The sequence below is a fragment of the Cervus canadensis genome, chromosome 24, assembly GCF_019320065.1.
Source record: "Cervus canadensis isolate Bull #8, Minnesota chromosome 24, ASM1932006v1, whole genome shotgun sequence".
Classification (NCBI taxonomy): Eukaryota; Metazoa; Chordata; class Mammalia; order Artiodactyla; family Cervidae; genus Cervus; species Cervus canadensis.
In genome coordinates this window covers 14,640,522-14,658,398 of record NC_057409.1, presented here as the reverse complement: position 1 = coordinate 14,658,398, position 17,877 = coordinate 14,640,522, and the positions used below count along the sequence as shown (strand labels likewise).

Here is a 17,877-nt window from a genome sequence, read left to right as displayed (position 1 = left end):
TTCACGACTTTAGGGGACAAGAATTATTATCCCGGATTTTCTGAGAAGAGAACAGAGACACCCCAACAACCACACCCCACAAGTAAAGTGCCTTGTTCAGTGTGGGGCACAGAAGGATCCCAGGCCGAGGCAGCAGGAAATGTGATTTACCTGCGGTCTCGAAGCAGGTCGAGGTCACTCCCCGATTCTCTAGGTAGTTCTTTTTCATCACTCACCGTTTCCCACCCTATAGAAAGAAGTGGATTCCCAGCCTTCACCCAGGGGCTTTCCTGTCCATGTACCCACCCGTCAGGACAACCACGCATCAGGCCCCCATCTCACTCCCTAGCCTGGACGATCGCAGCTCCTCTAGGCCTCAGTTTCCATCTGTAAAATGGGCATCCCTGGAGTGGAGTGGGCTAGAGGAGTCGGTGGCCAGGCGCTGGCTGGCACCCGAGGCCGGCGCAGGTGGGTGGGGCCAGCGCTGTGAATCAGCCGGGCGGACCTTGGAAGGGCTGTCCAGCCGGTCGGACCGGCCCAGGATGTAAATGAGCCGCCGGGGCTCTCCCGGGGCCGGGCCGCCCGGGGGGTGACGGGAAGGGAGGCCGGCCGGGCGCCGGGAGCTCGGGGCTCCCGGCGGGAAGTGGGCGCGGCGCGGGCTCTGCAGGGCGCGCGGCGGCTGCGGCCCGGGATGGAGCCCCGCTGAAGCCGCCGCGGAGACGCGGCGTCGGAGCCGAGATGTGTCTGCGCCTGGGTGAGCGCCGGAGGTGGGGGTAGGGGATCGGGGGACCGCCGGGGAGGCCCAACCCCGCCCCAAATCCTCCCGCAGGGGCGGAGCACTGTAGTGGGCGCCCGGAACCCCCGCGGTCCGGGCCACCTTCTCTGCGGGTCACTTTCTGCTCTGGGCCTCAGTTTCCCCGCACTGAGCTGGCGAGAGGCGGGCTGCTGGTATCTTCCCGAGGTGGAGTAGCACCCTGCCCGCTTGCACTTTCCTTTCTCGCGGAGGAGGGACCCCCCCCCCCAACCCCCAAGGGAGGAAAGCAGCGCCTGCTCCTCAGAAGCCAGTGTGGAGGGAGGGTATCCGGAGCCCAGGGAGTTCTGAGCCCGAGGCTGCCTGCCCTTGGCTCCCTTAGCCTCGCAAAGGGCTCCGGCTTCCCTGCCCTCTGCTCTCCAGATCCAGACAGAGGAGTGAGACAGACGGGTCCCCTCCCCTCACTCCCTGGACACAGTGATGCTGCTCGCGGGCATAGGACAGATCTGGGGAATCCCTCCTCTCTAACCGAGAGAACTTTCTAGCCTCGGTTTCCTCCTCTGTAAAGTGGTGAGGGTAGCACCCCCTCCTAGAACCTTCCTGAGCAGAAGGACTGCCCCGAGACTCTATCCAGTGATCCAAGCACAGTCCCATGCTGGCACTGTACCTCCGATTTGACCAAGTCTTGGTCCTGGGATGCTGTTAGTCATGAGCCCACTTGGTGTGTCTGGGTGGCCAGGGAGGTGGGTGGACCAGGTGAAGTGGGTCAGGCTCCTGGGACAAGGCTGCCATGCCCTTTCCTGTTTGACCAGCACTTAATCTTCATGACGCCATCCAGTCCCACGGTGGCTGTCCCGCCTGTTATCTGCCCTCTGCTTCTCCTAGATCTGGTACAGCTCCAGAGCGTCTTGCAGGTTGCAGGGGTCTCAGAAGCCGGTTAGGCCAACCCCTTCCCACTCTACCTCTGGGGAAAGAAACTGGGGCCCAGAAAGGAGAGAGGCTGGTGGGGGGTCATGAAGAGGGGCTGTGACTGAGTAGCTCCAGCCCTCCCTGCTCCCTGGGGGCCTCCTCTTGGCACAGGACTCCCAAGAACGTCCAATCTAGAGATTCCTCCCTTCCTACCCTCCCGCCTTTCCTTTTTTTCTTTCTTGCTGCAAAACCCCCATATATGAAACATGACCCAATCCTCCTTTCTGCCACCGATGGGGACATGGAGGTCTGGGAAGGGACTCAGAGGCTCCACAAGGAGCAGCTAAAGGAAGAAGCAGGGCTTGTTCTAGGGGCCAGGCCAGTCTTTCAGTCTCACAGAGCTGGTTAGAGTGAATGGGCTGGTGGGTCCAGGGGCCATCATATGCAGAGCCAGGCACCAGCTATCTGGAACAGCCAGGAGGAGGGCTCCCTGGTCCTGGGGGTGTGCAGATAGGAGCTGAGCAGCCACTGGTGGACACTCAGATCGGATTTGCATACAATGTCCTTTTGACCCCAGCTTCCCTGCCGTGCTGTGTCCCTGCCCAGTGTCCTTGCGCCCAGGGTATGCCCTCCTTTCCCATCTGTCTTCTCATGGGGACCCTCTTTCCCCACTGGGAAACAAGGGTTATTCTTCCCGTTTTGCAGAATGGGGGAATGGAGACTCAGAAGCTTGAGTTTCTTGCCCTGAGTCTGTTCAGCAATTGTGAGCTGAGTCCCTACTGTGTGCCAGGTCCTAGCCACCAGACTGAGTCCTGCATAGTACCTGATCCCTGCCCAGTGAACTGGGGGCTCCCTGGTGTCTAGACCAGGGGCCATCAAGCTCTCTCTGGTGCCTCAGGGCCTGGCATGGAACAGGGACTCAGTGAACACTGATGTAACAAATGTAGGGATGAAAAAAATCAGGGGATGCAGAGCTTAGAGGATTATGGGTCTAGAGCTAGACACCTGGGCTCAAATCCTGACTGTACCACTCATGACCCTGAGCACTAACAAAGACTATTACCCCTTATTATTAAGTACCACCTGTATGCTTTTTCCAACCTTAGTGATCCAAGGACTCCCATGAAAGTAACGTGAACCCCTTTTCCTGATAAGGAAACTGAGACTCAGAGAAGACAAATTACTGGCCCTGAATCATCCAGAAATAGATTTAGAACCTAATGTCCACCACTCCTGCCGGGACCTCCGTTTCCTCCCCTGCCAGCGGGATGAGTCCCACCCGTGGCCCTGATGTGGCTGTCCCTCCCAGGTGGCCTGAGCGTGGGTGACTTCCGGAAGGTTCTGATGAAGACGGGGCTGGTGCTGGTCGTGCTGGGCCACGTGAGCTTCATTGCAGCCGCTCTCCTCCACGGCACCGTGCTGCGCTACGTGGCTGCCCCCAGTGACGCTGTGGCTCTGCAGTACTGCGTGGTCGACATCCTCTCTGTCACTTCTGCCATCGTGGTATGGCCAGGCTGGGAGGATGACTGGCAGGAGGGGGCTGGCAGGGGCTGGCAGGGTCTTTGATGAGTCCCCACCCACAGCCTGGGGTGGGCAGGCAGAGAGCCTTGAGCGCTCACTCCTGTTCCACCACTACCAACCAGACCAGTCATCCAAGCTCTCTTTGCCTCAGCTTCCTCGTCTATAAGATGGGGGTGGTAACACTGTCCATCTGAGTGGGTCCTGATGAGTACTGAACGTGATCATCCACATAAAGTCCTGAACACAGTGCCTGGTACATAGTTCGCCCTCACTACTGCAAGCAAGGATTATTATAGCAACAGGGGAATAGTCAAGGCACCGTTGGACAGAAGAAGGAAGGAGCATCAGCTCAGCTTGGGAGTGTTCACAGAGGTGGAGGCCCCTGAGGTGGGTATTGATGGATGAACAGGAGTTCAAAGATGATATGCTACAGTTACCATAACCCGGGTAGGAAGCCTGCTGGGGCACCAGGTAGGAGAGGAAACTGGGATGGAATTTCAGGTACAGAGGATGGCAGATGCAAAGGTGTGGAGGTGAGAATAGATATGGTCTCCTCTGGAGACACTGAAAAAGCCAGCTCAGCAGGAGCTTTAGCATTAGGCCTGGACTGTCATAAAGCGGGCTTCCCTGGGGGCTCCGACAGTAAAGAATCTGCCTGTAATGCAGGAGACCTGAGTTCAATTCCTGGGTTGGGAAAATACCCTGAAGAAGAGAATAGCTACCCACTCCTTCATGATGAAGTGAAAATGAAACTGTTAGTCGCTCAGTTGTGCCCGAATCTTTGTGACGCTACGGACTGTAGCCTGCCAGGTCCTCTGTCCGTGAGATTCTACAAACAAACATACTGGAGTGGGTTGCCATTCCCTTCTCCAGGGGATCTTCCCCACCCAGAGATTGAACTCAGGTCTCCAGAACTGCAGACAGATTCTGCAGGCATAGCCATCAGGGAAGCCCTGGACTATGATATGGGCTCAATAAATAGAAGCCATGGTTATGACCGGATGTCAGTACCTGGCTGATGAATACAAGAATGAAGGCGTATGGTATTCTCAAGTTCACAAAACCTTTTCCCAGCTGTCAGCAGCCTTTGGGGAACATTGTCACATCAGTGTCTGAGTTCCATCCCTGCCACCTCCTGGCTGAGGGACTTCTTTCTCCTTCTAAGCCTGCTCCCTCCCCGCAAAGTGAAGCTCAGACAGCTCTCTGGCCCCAAGCCTTGGATAAGCGAGGATCAGAGGCCCCAGCAAGTAGAGGAGCCTCTGTCAGTGGGATAGAGCTAGGCTCTGCAGATATGTGCTATGTCTTATTATTCTTTGTTCCTCTGACCAGCTTTGTGAGGAAGGCAGGGAAGGCAGTGAGCTCAGGGTTGAAGGCCCACCAGAGATGAACTCTGGGGTGGACTACTTCAGCTGCGCTCTCATTTCCTCAAGTAATCCCCACAGCTCCCTGCAACACAGGGCCACTCTTATCCCTACTTTACAGATGGGGAAACTGAGACTCAGGGATTCACTCAACCTCCTGCTGATACAAAGAAGCCACCCTAGATGTGAAACAATCTATGACCGACACCAAAGTCAGTGTCCTTTCCATGGGGCTCATTCTGCTGAGCAGGCTTAGCCCAGAGAGTCTGAGGCACTTACCTGTGGCTGCAGAGCAAATTATAGGCATTACTGGGCCCTCCAGGGTCTAAGCTGCCTCCTGTGGGTCCAGCCCAGGCCTGATAAAGTGAGAGGACTGAAGGAGGGAGTCTGGCTGAGTGGAACCCAAAAGATCCAGAAGGCAGCTGGTGGGCTTACTAGTGGAGCTGCCCCGCCTATTGGGACCAGGGGTGTTTAGGGAGGCCTGCAGGAGGGAGACCCAAGCAGGTAAAGAGAAGCCGGAAGGGCGTTCCTGAGAAGGCGCTGTGTAGGTGGCGTCAAAGTCAGGCCCTGTGTGGGTGTCCACATCCAGGGTGATGAGGGAAGAGCCTGGCCCAGAGTGGAGTTGAGAAACTGATGGGACAGGGCCAGGTCACTGAGAGCCTGGGAGAGTTTAACATACTCCTAGGGATTTGGAATTCTACTCCATAAAGTGTCCTGGTCTATTTTAAAATAACAATGTTGTTTTTTTTAGTTCCTTGCCAGTCGAGTTACTTCGTTTCTTCCAAAACCTTTTCCACTCCAGGGAGACATGTCATGTATATCCTTGGGATATACATCTACGACCCTTGGGATATAGAGGTTTGAGAAACATAGCTGTAGGCAGTGGGAAGTCAGGTAAGGTTGTCGGCAGCGAGTGACCGTTTTTTAGAAGCGTCACTTCGGGGCTGGACCATGAAGAGACAGCGCCCCTGAACAGATGGAGGAAGTGAGACCAAAGCTAAGCAGGGGGTGGGGGTTTGGAGGGCTAGATTTGGAGATGATGGACTCTTCATTGGAGAGTGGCTGGACCCCCTGCCCATTCTCCCCCAACGAGGGGAGGGGGGCAGAGCTGACCTGAGTCTCCCCCGCAGGTCATCACCTCAGGCATTACAGTCATCGTGTTGTCACGCTACCTCCCCAGCATCCCCCTGGTATGTGGTACCTCCTGGGATGGGGCTATGGGGTTCAGGGCAGCAGCTACCTCCAAAGATCTGGCCTGCTTGGAGGGCATAAGGCTGACCCCACAGGGGCTAGAGCTGCCCAGGGGACTGGGCCTGATGTCCACTGACCAGTGGTCTCCTCCATCTAGCGCTGGACAGTGTTTAGCTTGAGTGTGGCCTGCGCCCTTCTCTCTCTGACCTGTGCTCTCGGCCTCTTGGCTTCGATCGCTGTGACCTTTGCCACCCAGGGCCGGGCACTGCTGGCCGCCTGCACTTTTGGGGGCCCCGAACGCCTGGCGCTGGCACCTGACTGTCCCTTCGACCCTACACGCATTTATGTAAGTGCTTAGGCCTGGGCTGGGGGGAGGGAGGGGGGCAACCAGGGGCTCATCAGAGGTGGGTAGGGCTCTTGGAGTCCCACCCTCCACTCCCCAACCCCAGGTGACCATCTCTGCCCCTTGTCCACCGCAGAGCTCCAGCCTGTGTCTCTGGGGCATCTCGTTACTGTTCTGTGTGGCAGAGAGTGTGTTTGCTGTCCGCACCGCCCAGCTCGCCCACCAGCTGCTGGAACTGAGGCCCTGGTTGGGGAAAAGCAGCCATCGCATGGTAAGGCATGCTACCCAGCGCCCCCCCCCAAGCCCTGAAAACTCCTCCATACCCCCTGGGAGCCCCTGCTGGGGGGCTCAGACTGATCTGCCCCCACCCCTCTGTAAAGAGCCCCCACCTTGAAAACTGGGGCAACAGTCTTCTCCCCCAGGACAAAACGGAGAACACAGAGGCTCGGAGAACTCAGCTTTCCCAGCGAAGTCACACAGCTGACACTTGGCTCTCCTGAGCCCCAGGATGAGTCTTGAGCAGGAGAGGGATCTGGACTGGAATTGGGGGCACTGCAGGCATATGTCCTCCCTCTTGCATAGTAGAGAGTAATGGTGTCCCTTCACCCCAAAGATCCCCCCAGTCCTCCCCTCCTCCCACTTCCTGGATGTCCTGACATCCAAACCCAGCCCCAGCGGGCCTGGCAGCCTCTGGTGTCTCCACAGATGCAGGAGAGTCCAGAGCCCCTGGAGGACCCTGACCTGCCAACCCACGCTAGCTCGGGGCCCATGACCCTCTGACAGCTGATGTCTCATCCAGGCCCCGTAGCCACTGGGGCCCTGCAACCAAGTCCGCACTGCAATCAGGCCAGTATTCCTGGAGCCAGCCAAGAGGGCTCAATGGCCACTCCAGGACCCGGGTGAGGTTTTCACCCTTCTCCTCCGGCCACCCAGCCCGCTGCACTGAAAGGAGACTTTATTCTGAAGTCATTAAAAAGAACAGAGATGCTCCACGTGGGCGCATGCAGCGGGGGAGGGGTGCGGCCAGGGGGGTCTGTTCTTTTCCATACAGGACGCTTTTGGGTCGGGGGGGAGGGGCTCCAGGAGTGTCTGCCCGTCTGTCTGTGGGTCTGTGTGTGTATCTGAGAGATAACACAGAGGGGTCTGTGTTCATCAGAATGCCAAAACGCAAGCGTGGGTTCCTGGGCCTCACAGCTGGGGGGCCGGAAACAGGAGGTTTCCCTCTTGCATCAGGGCCTCCAGGCCAGCAAGGGCAGGAGCAGGCGGGGTTGAGGCCCTCCTGCCAGGAAGGATAGCTCAAGGATGGTTTCACCTCAAGCCCCTAGGCCTCTGGAATCTTTCTCTCCCCTCCAAATAAAAAGACAAGCTCCTTACCTGGGTGTGATTCCCAGCTCCACCAAGGCTGAGATCTACAAGGGTGGGGGTGGAGGTGGGGGAGCTTGCTCCATGGTTGGGGGAGGGAAGTCTGGCCTCCTGGCTGGGGACTGGGGGATACAGGGGAGGGGAGAGGGGCTTAAGTCCTGATATCTAGGTAAGGGAGGGCTGACTCTGAGGGGCAGACCAGGCCAGGGCCCTTGTCTCTATCACTGCCGAAGGGAGACATTGCCTCCTGGATGGATGGGGGGGTGGGGTGGGGCGAGGGTGCTAACCACTTGCTGGCTTGGACCTTGGGGGAACGGCAGGGTTCCATTCTCCAGAGCCCCCGCCAAGAGTGCAGACCCTGGGGGTGGCCATCTGCCCCCCAGCCTGGATGGATACAAGGGCGAGGAAGCTGAGAGCCGGGAGAGGGTCAGTGAAGGCAGGGAGGGGAAACCTGGCTCCTCTTGCTCAGAACTGGGAGGCGCTGCTGGGGTCGCACTGCAGCAGACGCACGATGGACGGGTCGCTTTTGGCTCCGCGGATGAACTCCTCCAGGGACAGCTTGCCTGCGGGGCGAAGGGGGCAGTGTTGGCGGGAGAAAGCAACAGCAGCTAGGGGTGGCCGAACAGAGCTGCAGCATAGGAAGGGGGAGTGGTGCCCGCCGCGCCCGCCCCTGCCTCCTCACCGTCGTTGTTTGTGTCCATTTGGCGGAAGATTTTCTCGGTCCTCTTTTCCGGGGTCGACTCGTCCTCCGGCATCTTCATCACGGACGAAACCATCTTGTAAATGGCCTGGGAGGGAGGGGGCGGGTGGGGAAGGCAGAGCGTGAGGGGAGCCTGTCGGAGCCCTCCACCCCCAACTTTGTCCAAAAAACGCCCGCAGGTGCGCTGACAATCACCACTCCCACCGAGGTGAGGCGGAGTGGGGCCGGCGGAGGCGTGGGGAGCTGGGGAGTTCTGGAAGGAGTAACCGGGAAGGCTTCCCGGAAGAGGGGGCTATTGGAGCGGTCCCTGACCAAATTCCTCTGGAGCGTTCGGTGGCAAACGAATTGCTGGCAGAGGAATTTTCTTGCACAAAGGCCTCGCAGAGAGCAGCTCTGAGTGGGCACCGAGAATCTGGGGCTGGCTGAATGCAGGGGGTCAGGAGAGATGTTGGAGGACATCGGGGCCCACATGGCGAAGGGTCCGGGACGCCAAGCTAAGGAGTTTGTGCCGACGCCGAAGGTTCCCAGTTAAGCACCAGGTTAGAAAAGCCGCTTCTCAGAAACTTCGGGACTCCGGGTGGCCCGCCCTCAATGGTTGACCGGGAGCGCTGGGCCGGAGCGGGTGGCACTGGACTGCGATGCCACTGTGGCCGGCAGGGGGCGCAGGGCCGCCCTAAGGGCTGGAGGGTGGGAGGCTGCTAGGTCCATAGGGGGCGGGGCATATTATGCAAATAAACGCACGGGGCCATCAATCGGGGGCGGGGACAGCCTGGGCTGGGACTGGCTGGGCGGGGGACCGCAGCCGCCAGGTACAGGAGCTACGGAGGCAACTCTAAGGAGGGGGTTTGCGCTAAATGTACACAGAGCACGTAGGACTTGGCCTGTGGGCTGGGTCCCACAGTCCCGGAGCTCAGGGACCCAGATTGGTCGCCTCAGTCTGCCAGCTTTTTGCTACTGACACCTCCTCCGAGAAGCCTTCCTTCTTCTCCCAGACCATAAACTTCCCTAGCTTCAGATCCAGCTTTGGCCTCCGCAGTGGTCTCTTCCGGCCTCTCTCGGGTCTGTTCCCAGGGCCACCTCTGAACGCTCTTTCCAAACAGAGATCTCCACTGCCACGTCCCCAGCCCAGGGCCGCCCCCTCGTTCCCGTGATACACAGGCCTCCCTCCAGGCCTGCCGTGCACCCAGCTCCTTCTGGATGCTGCCCCACGCTCCTTCTGCTGCCTCCCACTCCTCCTTGGGGCTCAGCTTATATGGTGCTTTCTTAGGGAGGCCTTCTCTGATGCAGGCTGGGTCAGGGCCCATATGCTGCCCTAGCGCCTCCATTGGGGACCCCTCTCCAGAAGTAATTTTATGCCTTTGCTCCTTGCCTGCAGCATACAGATAAGAACAAAGTACCCAGACCTGTAGAATTTAGCAGGGTGCCTGGCATCTGGCAGGGACTCCCCTGTTTAAAAGCCGCTGGCACCTCCCACTGCCCTGTTACCAAGTCCAAACATTTGTCCCTTGGCATTCAAGGCACTTCACACTCTGGTCCCTGCTCTCCACCATCAGGCTTCCCCTAGTAGATGATTTTGCCATATCCAAATACCCCTCCACCTTTCAGGTTTTACAGCCTCTGCCTGGAACAATAATACTAGCTACTATTTACAGACACCCACTATATGAAGTTACTTTTACATACATTATTCTAACCCTTGCAATAGCCCTGAAAAGCAGGTACTGAGATCCCGATTTTCCAGACAAGAAATTGAGGCTCAGAAAGGAAACTGATGGCAGAGACCAGATTAGAACCCCCTCCCTCTTAGTCATTGGATAGATGATTTTGGAGTGCTAACGACCTCTCAAAACAGGGTATTTGAAGTAAGGTTGACCAGGAATAGCATCTTGGTTCCACTAATCACTTGCTCTGTAGCCTTGGACAAGTACCTAACCTCAGTTTCCTCATCTGTAAAACAGGGAGTAATCATCTCTCCCTCATTTGGACTGTCCAGAGTATTAAATGAGATAATGTATATAGTTGGCTACAGTAAGTGGTCAGTAAACAGCAGCTTAAAAAAAAAAAAACAAAAAAAAAACAGCAGCTTATACCATAATCATTACTCATCCACCACATCCTCAGGTCTTCCCTGCCCTTCAGTCCCCTGGACTCTCAAATGCCACCTTTGTACCCCTGCCACTGAGCTGGTCTGTGTGCCCTGCACAGTTGTCTCTCCCAGCAGAGAGGGAGCTCCAGAGACTGAGGCAGGATCTCTTCCCTTCTAATATGCCTACCACCTGGCTCAGGGCTGGGTCCTGGGAAGGACTGAGTGAGTGACTTAGAGAGTGACTGCTCCCCTGTGAGTGGCCTTCTCTCGGGCTTCCTAATTAATTGTCTGGAATTACTGCTCACTCATTGTTTCACTGGAGTCAACTTGATATTAATCAGTCACTAAGGTTTGCAGAGTTCTGTCTGCACTGGCTGTCTGGGGCCCCTGGCCTGCTGTAAAAGAAACCAGTGTCTGTCTAAATAGCAGAGGCCAGTCTGGAAGGGGTCCTGAGGCTGTCCAGAGAATGGTGCTGGCTTGACCAATGCCCTGGGTATGGAGCTTCCAGCAAGGCCGAGATTTACCAGTGTACACCAGTGCAACCACACTATGTGGTAAAACATGAACATTCACGTGGCTTGGTTGGTATCGAGCTGCTGCCCAATCCCTGAGAGATCTTCTACCACCCTGGCTACCCCAACCCTTCCAGCAGGACCCCGAGAACTCCCCACTATCCATCAACTAGAGAGTTATTGCCTGGCCCAGGGGAGTTACTGACAATCATTAAGGCTTTCCCCTAGTAGTAGACATAGGAAAGACACCACATCCAAAGGCAGCCCATCCTATTCTAGCTGGAGAGAGCAGACCCGGAAGCCAAAGTCAAGAATCCAGTAGAGGCTGGATGAGTTGGGAGAGGGGCAGTCAGCTGCGCTGAGGGGCCAGAAGGGAAGGGATTCAGAGAGACAGAAGGAAAAGGAACAAGAGCCTGTACAAAGTAGCACATTCTGAGGATGTTGGAAAGGCCACTCCAGCTGGAGTGGAGAATGTGCAGAAGAGAAAACAACAATTGACAATTACTAACGTTTACAGAGAGCCAGATATATGCCAGGCCCGCTACTAGAGTTCCCATCTTGCTTTATACCCACAATAGCCTTGGGAGTAGGGCTTAACACCCTCACTTTCCAGGTGAAGAAACAGAGGCTCAGGAGAAAAGTGAACAAGGAATTGACTAGGTTAAATAGAACCAGATCTCTGATGGACCTCAATGTTGCTGAGGGAATGAGCACTCTAGAAGATTTTTGACATAAAGCTAACATGCTATACTTAAATTTGGACTAAGAAAGGACATTCCTAACAGGTCCTTAAGTCACCCTGTGAGATATGCCTCACTATCCCCATTTTACAGATGAGCTATGTAGGAGCTGAAGCCAACTCCAGAATTGGAAGTCTGACTCCTTTAAAGAGGCAGCTCTGAGTGTTGGCCAACTTGAACCTGACTCCACATACATGCTGTGTGATGTCAGGCAAGCCCCTTCACCTCTCTGAGCCTCATGGGGTTGTTTTAAGGATGCACTGAGCTTATGGGTATAAGGATTTCACTCAGTACTAGGCTTTTAGTGGGCGCTCAACCAATTATTGGAAGATGGCTGGGTATCCAGATGGAATGTGGGCGACAGAGCCAGGTGGCCCATTCACAGTCTGTGTGATCTCAAGCAAATGTCTTTACCTCTCTGAGCATCCGTTTCCTCCTGAGTAAGTTGGGATCAATGAAACACAACTGGCCTGTACTCTGCAGAAATGTCAAGTCTTGAAAGACAGAGGAGGGCTGAGGAACTATTACAGACTGAAGTGGCCTAAAGAGATAGGATGACTAAATGCAATGTGTGATCTTGGGGCAGAGGAAAAAATGCTATAAAGAACATTATTGAGATAGCTGGCAGAATTCAATGTGTCTGTAAGTTAGATACTAACATTGTTTCTACGTTAAACATCCTGACGTTGATAATCATATTATGGGTTATGTAAGAGAACGTCCTTGTTCTTAGGAAATCTATCCTGACGTATTCAGGGGTGGAGGGTCATGTTCAGAACAACAGAACATCACACACACACACACACACACACATAATGATAAAGCAAATGTGATAAAGTGTTCATTGGTGAAGTTGGGTTAAGGGTACACTGAAGTTTTCTCAACTTTTCTTTAAATCGGAAATTACTTCCTATTAAAGACTTTTTAAAATAGGCTATAAGAATAGCACCTGCCACTCGCCTAGGAGGACTGTCGGGAGGGTAAAGAGGGCTGGCGGGTGCAAGCTGCTGGGGCCTGTGCCTGGCATTCTGAGGGGTCCAGGGGCCCACCTGCACGATCTCCAGCATCTCCTCGCGGCTGATGTAGCCGTTGCCATCCAAGTCGTACATGCTGAAGGCCCACATGAGCTTCTGCTCCAGGCGGCCCCGCGAGGTCACGCTCAGCGCGATGATGAACTCCCGGAAGTCGATGGTGCCGTCGCTGTTGGTGTCGAAGGTGCGGAAGACATGTTCGGCGAACTTGGAGGCGTCACCGTAGGGGAAGAAGTTGGCATAGATCTTCTTGAACTCGTCCACGTTGAGGATGCCCGTGGGGCAGTCCTTGAGGAAGCCCTTGTACCACTCCTGCAGCTCCAACTCGGAGAACTCCGTGTTCTCCCGCAGGTCCTGCAGCATCTCCGGCCGCAGCTTGCTGTTTTGCTTGCCCATGGCCACCGAGCCAAGTCCCACCTGGGTCCCCAGGGGGGTCAAAGGACAAAGGAGCAGTCAGGCCCTCCTGGCCCTTTGACAGCACTCCAAGAAAGCCCCCCGCCACCCCAGGCTCTCCTTTGACCCGGAGAGAGACAGGGGAGTTTGCCCAAGATCGCACAGCCTGCCAAGCACCCTGCCACTCTGTCAGCCCCACACCATTTCCCCAGACCTTCTACTTCCGCAGGGAACAGACCCGGAGACAGAGGAAGAGAAGGGGCTCACTTTTACTGAAGCCCTTCTCAGTGTCAGCTACCGAGCCTTCCCAGGAGTACACCACTTCGCCCTCACAAAGTGAAGCCTAGCGATTAGCCCATTTTACAGATGAAAAGGTAGGCTCAAGGAAGTGAGGTGACCTGGTTCAGGTCACATAGCCATGGAGACACAGTGCTAACTCCCAGAGTTGCCAGCCAGGTGCAAAATGGCCCTCTGGTCTTCCTCCGTCCTGCCCACTACCCCCCTACTGCGTCACATACACCTGCTCATGTAAAATACACCTGCATCCCAAACACTGACCTGTTCTCCCTCCCACACATGTGTGCTTGACAAGAGGCAGAACAAGACAGGTATTAGCCTGAGCTCCAGAGCCGGACCACGTAGGTTTGAATTCCAGCTCTGCTTCTTACCACCTATGTGACCTTGAGTAAGTTCCTTAAACGCTGCCTTGTCTGTGAAGTGGGGGTAATAGTACCTACCTCATTATTGTTGTGAGGGTTAAATTAGTTAATACATATGAAGAACTTAGATGCCTGCACATATAAGTGCTACCTAAGTGTTAAATAAATAAAAGAGATTTACAGGTATCCGGATGCCAACAGTAAACAAATGAATACATACTGATGTCTGTTATGCTAAACACTCACCAAATCCACACACAAATCCCCTGCCACTCACATGCCAGCTCCCAGCACACACCCACCCAGGGTCACCATGCCTCCACACACAGCAACATTCCCTCTGCTCCGCAGCTCACACGTTCTGACACAGCACCACACACACACAACTCCCATACCCTGTGCATCAAGACACACCAGCCCACGACCCCACATGTCTCAGGAATGCATCATAAGCCAGCTCCCATGCCGACACCTCTCACATGGCCAGCTGCACGTGGGACCCTCAGGCACCCTTGCCATCTTTCTTTCTTTACCCAGGGGTGCTGCCAGGTGCCAGGAGAGGCAGCTGCAACCCTTCTCAGACCTATGAAGGTCCCCTCTTCCAGGGAGACCCCTAGCCAGTCAACCATCCCCCAACACTTACCTTTCATCTAGTTCAGCAAGGTTCCCTCAGTGCAAGAGGTTAGACTGTGGAGGGCTAAGGGGAAGGTACTGGGAGGAGGCAGCCAGGCAGGGATGTAGGGGTGTATGCAGGTGAATCTCGCCCCCCCTCCCAGCCTGGGGCTGTGAGATCAAGCTAATGGGAGGGGGATTCCTTGTGTGTGCATGTGCACTTATGTATGAGCATGTGTGAGTGCGTGTGCTCATGCATGCATGTCTGTCCCTGGCTTCTGCATTGCATTTGTCTCCCTGCATGTTCATATCTGTGCATGTGCATATGTGAGCGTGTGACTAGGTGTGCACCCATCACAGTGTGAGGAGGATGTGCCTGTGTGGCCATTTGGAGGACCTATGTGTGTCCTCAGCAGTGTGTCACACGCATGTTTCTGTAAGTTGGTGGCCCTCTTTTCTAAATCAGCCTTTTCTGCCCCAGGCTGTGGACCCACTGAACAAGTGTGTGGGAGGGCACAGAGGAAATGCCTGGGGCCGGGGCGGCCGAGTGTGTCCCTCAGTCCCCTCCTCAAGGTCCAAGGAACTGGGTCATCTGAGCGGGGGCAGAGAGATGCGCTGGGCAGGAAAGATCTTCCAGTGCCCCCTCCTCCCTGCCACCCTGAGAGTTGCCCCCCTCCCACTTGGAAGACTTGGAAACGAGGGTGGCAGAAGGTTCTGCGGTCTCCGCGAAGACCCCCAGTCCCCCCAAATGGGAAGGACCTAAGCTGAGTCTAAGAAATCCGCCTCGGAGACCCTCTCCAAACCTCTCCCCAGTTCTCGCCCTGGCCCTCGCCTCAATCCTTTCAGCTCTGGGAGAGCGCCGGGCGCGTGGCCCCTCCTAGAGGGGGCGTCCCGAGGCGGCCGAAACGCCGCTCCAGGCTGGCCACTCGGCGGTCAGGACCCTGGAGAGCGCCGCGCGTTTCCCTGGGGCAGCCCCACTCCGTGAGTCCCCCAAGGGAAAATTCCTGGGCGGCCCGGGAGCGGCAGGGTTGGGGAGTCCAGGACGTGGCCCCCCGCCTCCGGGATGCTCCCTGCTCGCACCCCCTAGCCCCGGCCCAGCGGCCCCCACTCACCCAGCGACGCGGAGACACCGACTGCGCAGGGAAGGCGGCGCTGCTGCGGCGCGCGGCGGCAGAGGCGGCCGGAGGGGCGGGCGGGGGGCGGGGGGCGGGCCTGCGAGGGAGACGCCCCGCCGCGTTCGCCCCGGGCCCCTCCCCTGGGGGGGGGTCCCCGTTCCTCCCCTTTCCCTCCAGCCGTGAGAGCGCGGGCAGCATTGGTAGAGGCTCCGCCTCCGCCCTGCGGGGGAGTGGGAAGGGGGCGCCCTCTCGAGGAAGCACCCGGCCGGGGGACGAAGACAAGAGGTCTCCATCTCAGCATCTGGACTCAGGTAGCCTGAATAGGGTGGGGATTGAGGGGGATGGGGGGGTGGGTGGCGGGCGGTCAGTGCCCAGAGACCTCTTTCTTAAGCCGAGAACAAGCCGCGACAGCTCCGCCCCCTTGCCTCCCCTGTACCTACCTGGGCGTCGCTCCGAGGGCGGAATTCGGATCCTGGGCGTTTCGTTAGGCACTCTCCCTGCCCCTAATCCTCAACTCCGGAACTAACAGAGCTCTTCAGAGAAGGGGCAGCGCCCACTCCTCCAGTCTTTGAGGTCTGGGCCGGGGGGTGGGGTGGAGTGGGGAAAGGGGAGCAGACACACCCCCAACCTCACCTCTGCCTTTGAGAGCCCCGCCCCCATTTCCTGCCCGCCACACCCGATCTCCTGCCCAGGACCCCATTCAGAATGAATCCCACCTCCTAACAGTGATCTAAATTGCCCCACCCATTTCCCCCCCTACTCAAATCAAGAAACCCTCTCCCTCCCTCTCCAGCCAGTGCCTGCACTGGTTTACAATAAGAGAAGGCTAGGGAGCATCTCCAGCCTGGGGAATTCTGAGGTGTGTAGGCCCCCTGCCTGTAGACTGGACTGCCCCTTTCCAGAGTCGCTGACCCCTATCAAAGCTTTTCACGCCCAAACGGTGGCTGCATCCTCCTTCCTCCAGCCCAGGCAACAGTCCAACATCTTGGCCTCAAATTTTGCTTTTTCAGTATTTCGGGGGATGGGGTGGTGATCCTTATTGTCCCACTTCACAGATGAGAAAACTGAGGTTCACAGAGGTTAAATGATTTTTTTTCAGTGTCTGACAGCGAACAAGTTGGCTTGGACTTGAATCCATGTGCCCTCATCCATTCATTGCACCAATATTTATCAAGCATTAGTTCTATGTCCAGTACTGTTCTAGGCAGTGGGGTCACAGGAGTGGACGGTAAGGCATGGATATACAAGTCAATTCTATAGTGTATTAGATAAATGTTTTGGGGAAAGTTGAGATCAGTGTGTGGAGGTTGGGATAGTGGCGATGCAAGGACTTTAGGTGAGATGGGAAACTTGGGGTTTTGAGCAGGTTGGGATGGTCTGAGCTTACTCAGGCATTCTGTCCTCAACTGACTTTAAGGAGTGGAGGCCAGGGTGGGATCAGCAGGCCCTCGCAGGGTGAAAGATGACCAGGGTGGCAGAGATGGGTCTGCTTTCTGGACCTACTTTGAAGGCGATGTCATTTGTCATCTGACCTCCTCCGTGGCAGCAGCTGGGACCCTTCTGGCTCCCCAGGGCTCAGACCAAGCCTCTCTGGTCATCCAAATCTAGCCTTGGTCTCTCCTGCTTGAGGATGAATAAACAGAGTCTCAACCTCTCAACTGGAGGAGCTGGGGAGCCAAGCTGTGGGGGTTTGGGGCAGCTGGGCCCTTCAGAACATCAGCTCCTCCTCTGTGCGCCTTGGCTGTGGTGTTGGGACCCCCGAGGAGGTGCCAGACATGCGTGGGTGATTCCCAGATGCCTCCTGCGTGAGGACCTGGGGGTGGGGAGAGGCTTGCCACTCAAGATCCTTGAGTGATCCTGAGATCACTCAGGGAGAGATCCCACCCCACTCCCTACCCGATCTGGAATCCTGGCTCTGCTTTGGGCTGGGAGAGGAACCTGCCCTTGATTCCTCCTCTCTTTCCTCCTCTTTCCCCTCTCTCCTGCCTGAACCCTGAGAATCTTCCCAGCCAGGTCTGGATCCTCCTCTCCAGTGGGGTCTCAGTTTTCCCTCACCAGTGGCTGCCCTGCCACTCTGCTTCCTCCCACTTCCCCACCCCAGCTTCACCTCCTGTGGGCTGACTTTTTGGTTCAGCCTCTTGGGAGCCTACTTCCCCCACCCACTGTTTTTCTTATCTGTGCAGGTGACTCTGACGCCTTGCCCTGGGGACCTCCAGTCTGCAGCCTGACTTCCCAATAGATGGGGCTTCTGAAGACAAGGCTATGTCTTGTCCTCACCTCGGGTACCCCACATCCCTCTGATTTACCAGTACCTCAAATGAGTAGGGTGGATGGTGGAGGGAAAGGGCAGAGTTTGGGCTCTAGTAGGCTCTGCTAATTGCTTCCCATTAGCCACCTCTCCCCTCCTGGGGTCCTAAGAAGTACTGGGAGCCCCCTGAGCCAAAGGAAAGACATGGGGTTCCCCACACTGTCCACCAAGGCCACTGGCCCAGGACCTAGTGCCCCAAGATATAGTCCGGAAAGGGGGGACAGAGGGGCAGCTGTCAGAAGGCCTGGGTCCCTCACTTAGGATGCCCTGGAGCTAGTCTCTTCCCTTTTGTGAGCAGAAAGGT

The 17,877-nt window shown here is 56.3% G+C and overlaps 2 protein-coding genes across 2 annotated transcripts; one reads left to right on the top strand and one right to left on the bottom strand.

Annotated features, from left to right (window-relative positions):
* The first annotated feature begins 543 nt into the window (after window positions 1-543).
* On the top strand, window positions 544-7,428 carry TMEM54 (transmembrane protein 54). Its single transcript, XM_043445797.1, has 6 exons — window positions 544-733; window positions 2,949-3,142; window positions 5,652-5,711; window positions 5,870-6,058; window positions 6,192-6,326; window positions 6,761-7,428. Exons 1-6 carry the CDS (start codon window positions 718-720, stop codon window positions 6,833-6,835), a joined length of 669 nt encoding a protein of 222 aa, XP_043301732.1. The 5' UTR covers window positions 544-717; the 3' UTR covers window positions 6,836-7,428.
* HPCA (hippocalcin) lies at window positions 6,994-15,452 on the bottom strand. The gene is made up of 4 exons (XM_043445796.1): window positions 15,263-15,452; window positions 12,505-12,903; window positions 8,100-8,205; window positions 6,994-7,980 (listed from the first exon to the last, which is right to left on the bottom strand). The coding sequence occupies exons 2-4, from the start codon at window positions 12,880-12,882 to the stop codon at window positions 7,883-7,885; spliced, it is 582 nt and encodes a 193-aa protein (XP_043301731.1). The 5' UTR covers window positions 12,883-12,903; window positions 15,263-15,452; the 3' UTR covers window positions 6,994-7,882.
* Window positions 15,453-17,877: the final 2,425 nt, after the last annotated feature.

Excerpts from the sequence above, each read along its gene's own strand:
- TMEM54 (XM_043445797.1), top strand. Across the intron at positions 5,712-5,869 it reads ACCTCCCCAGCATCCCCCTG|CGCTGGACAGTGTTTAGCTT; the intron begins GTATGTGGTACC and ends TCCTCCATCTAG. Across the intron at positions 6,327-6,760 it reads GGAAAAGCAGCCATCGCATG|ATGCAGGAGAGTCCAGAGCC; the intron begins GTAAGGCATGCT and ends GTGTCTCCACAG.
- HPCA (XM_043445796.1), bottom strand. The coding sequence starts at position 12,882 with ATGGGCAAGCAAAACAGCAAGCTGCGGCCGGAGATGCTGCAGGACCTG. Across the intron at positions 8,206-12,504 it reads AGATGCTGGAGATCGTGCAG|GCCATTTACAAGATGGTTTC; the intron begins GTGGGCCCCTGG and ends CCTCCCTCCCAG. Across the intron at positions 7,981-8,099 it reads AATGGACACAAACAACGACG|GCAAGCTGTCCCTGGAGGAG; the intron begins GTGAGGAGGCAG and ends TTCGCCCCGCAG.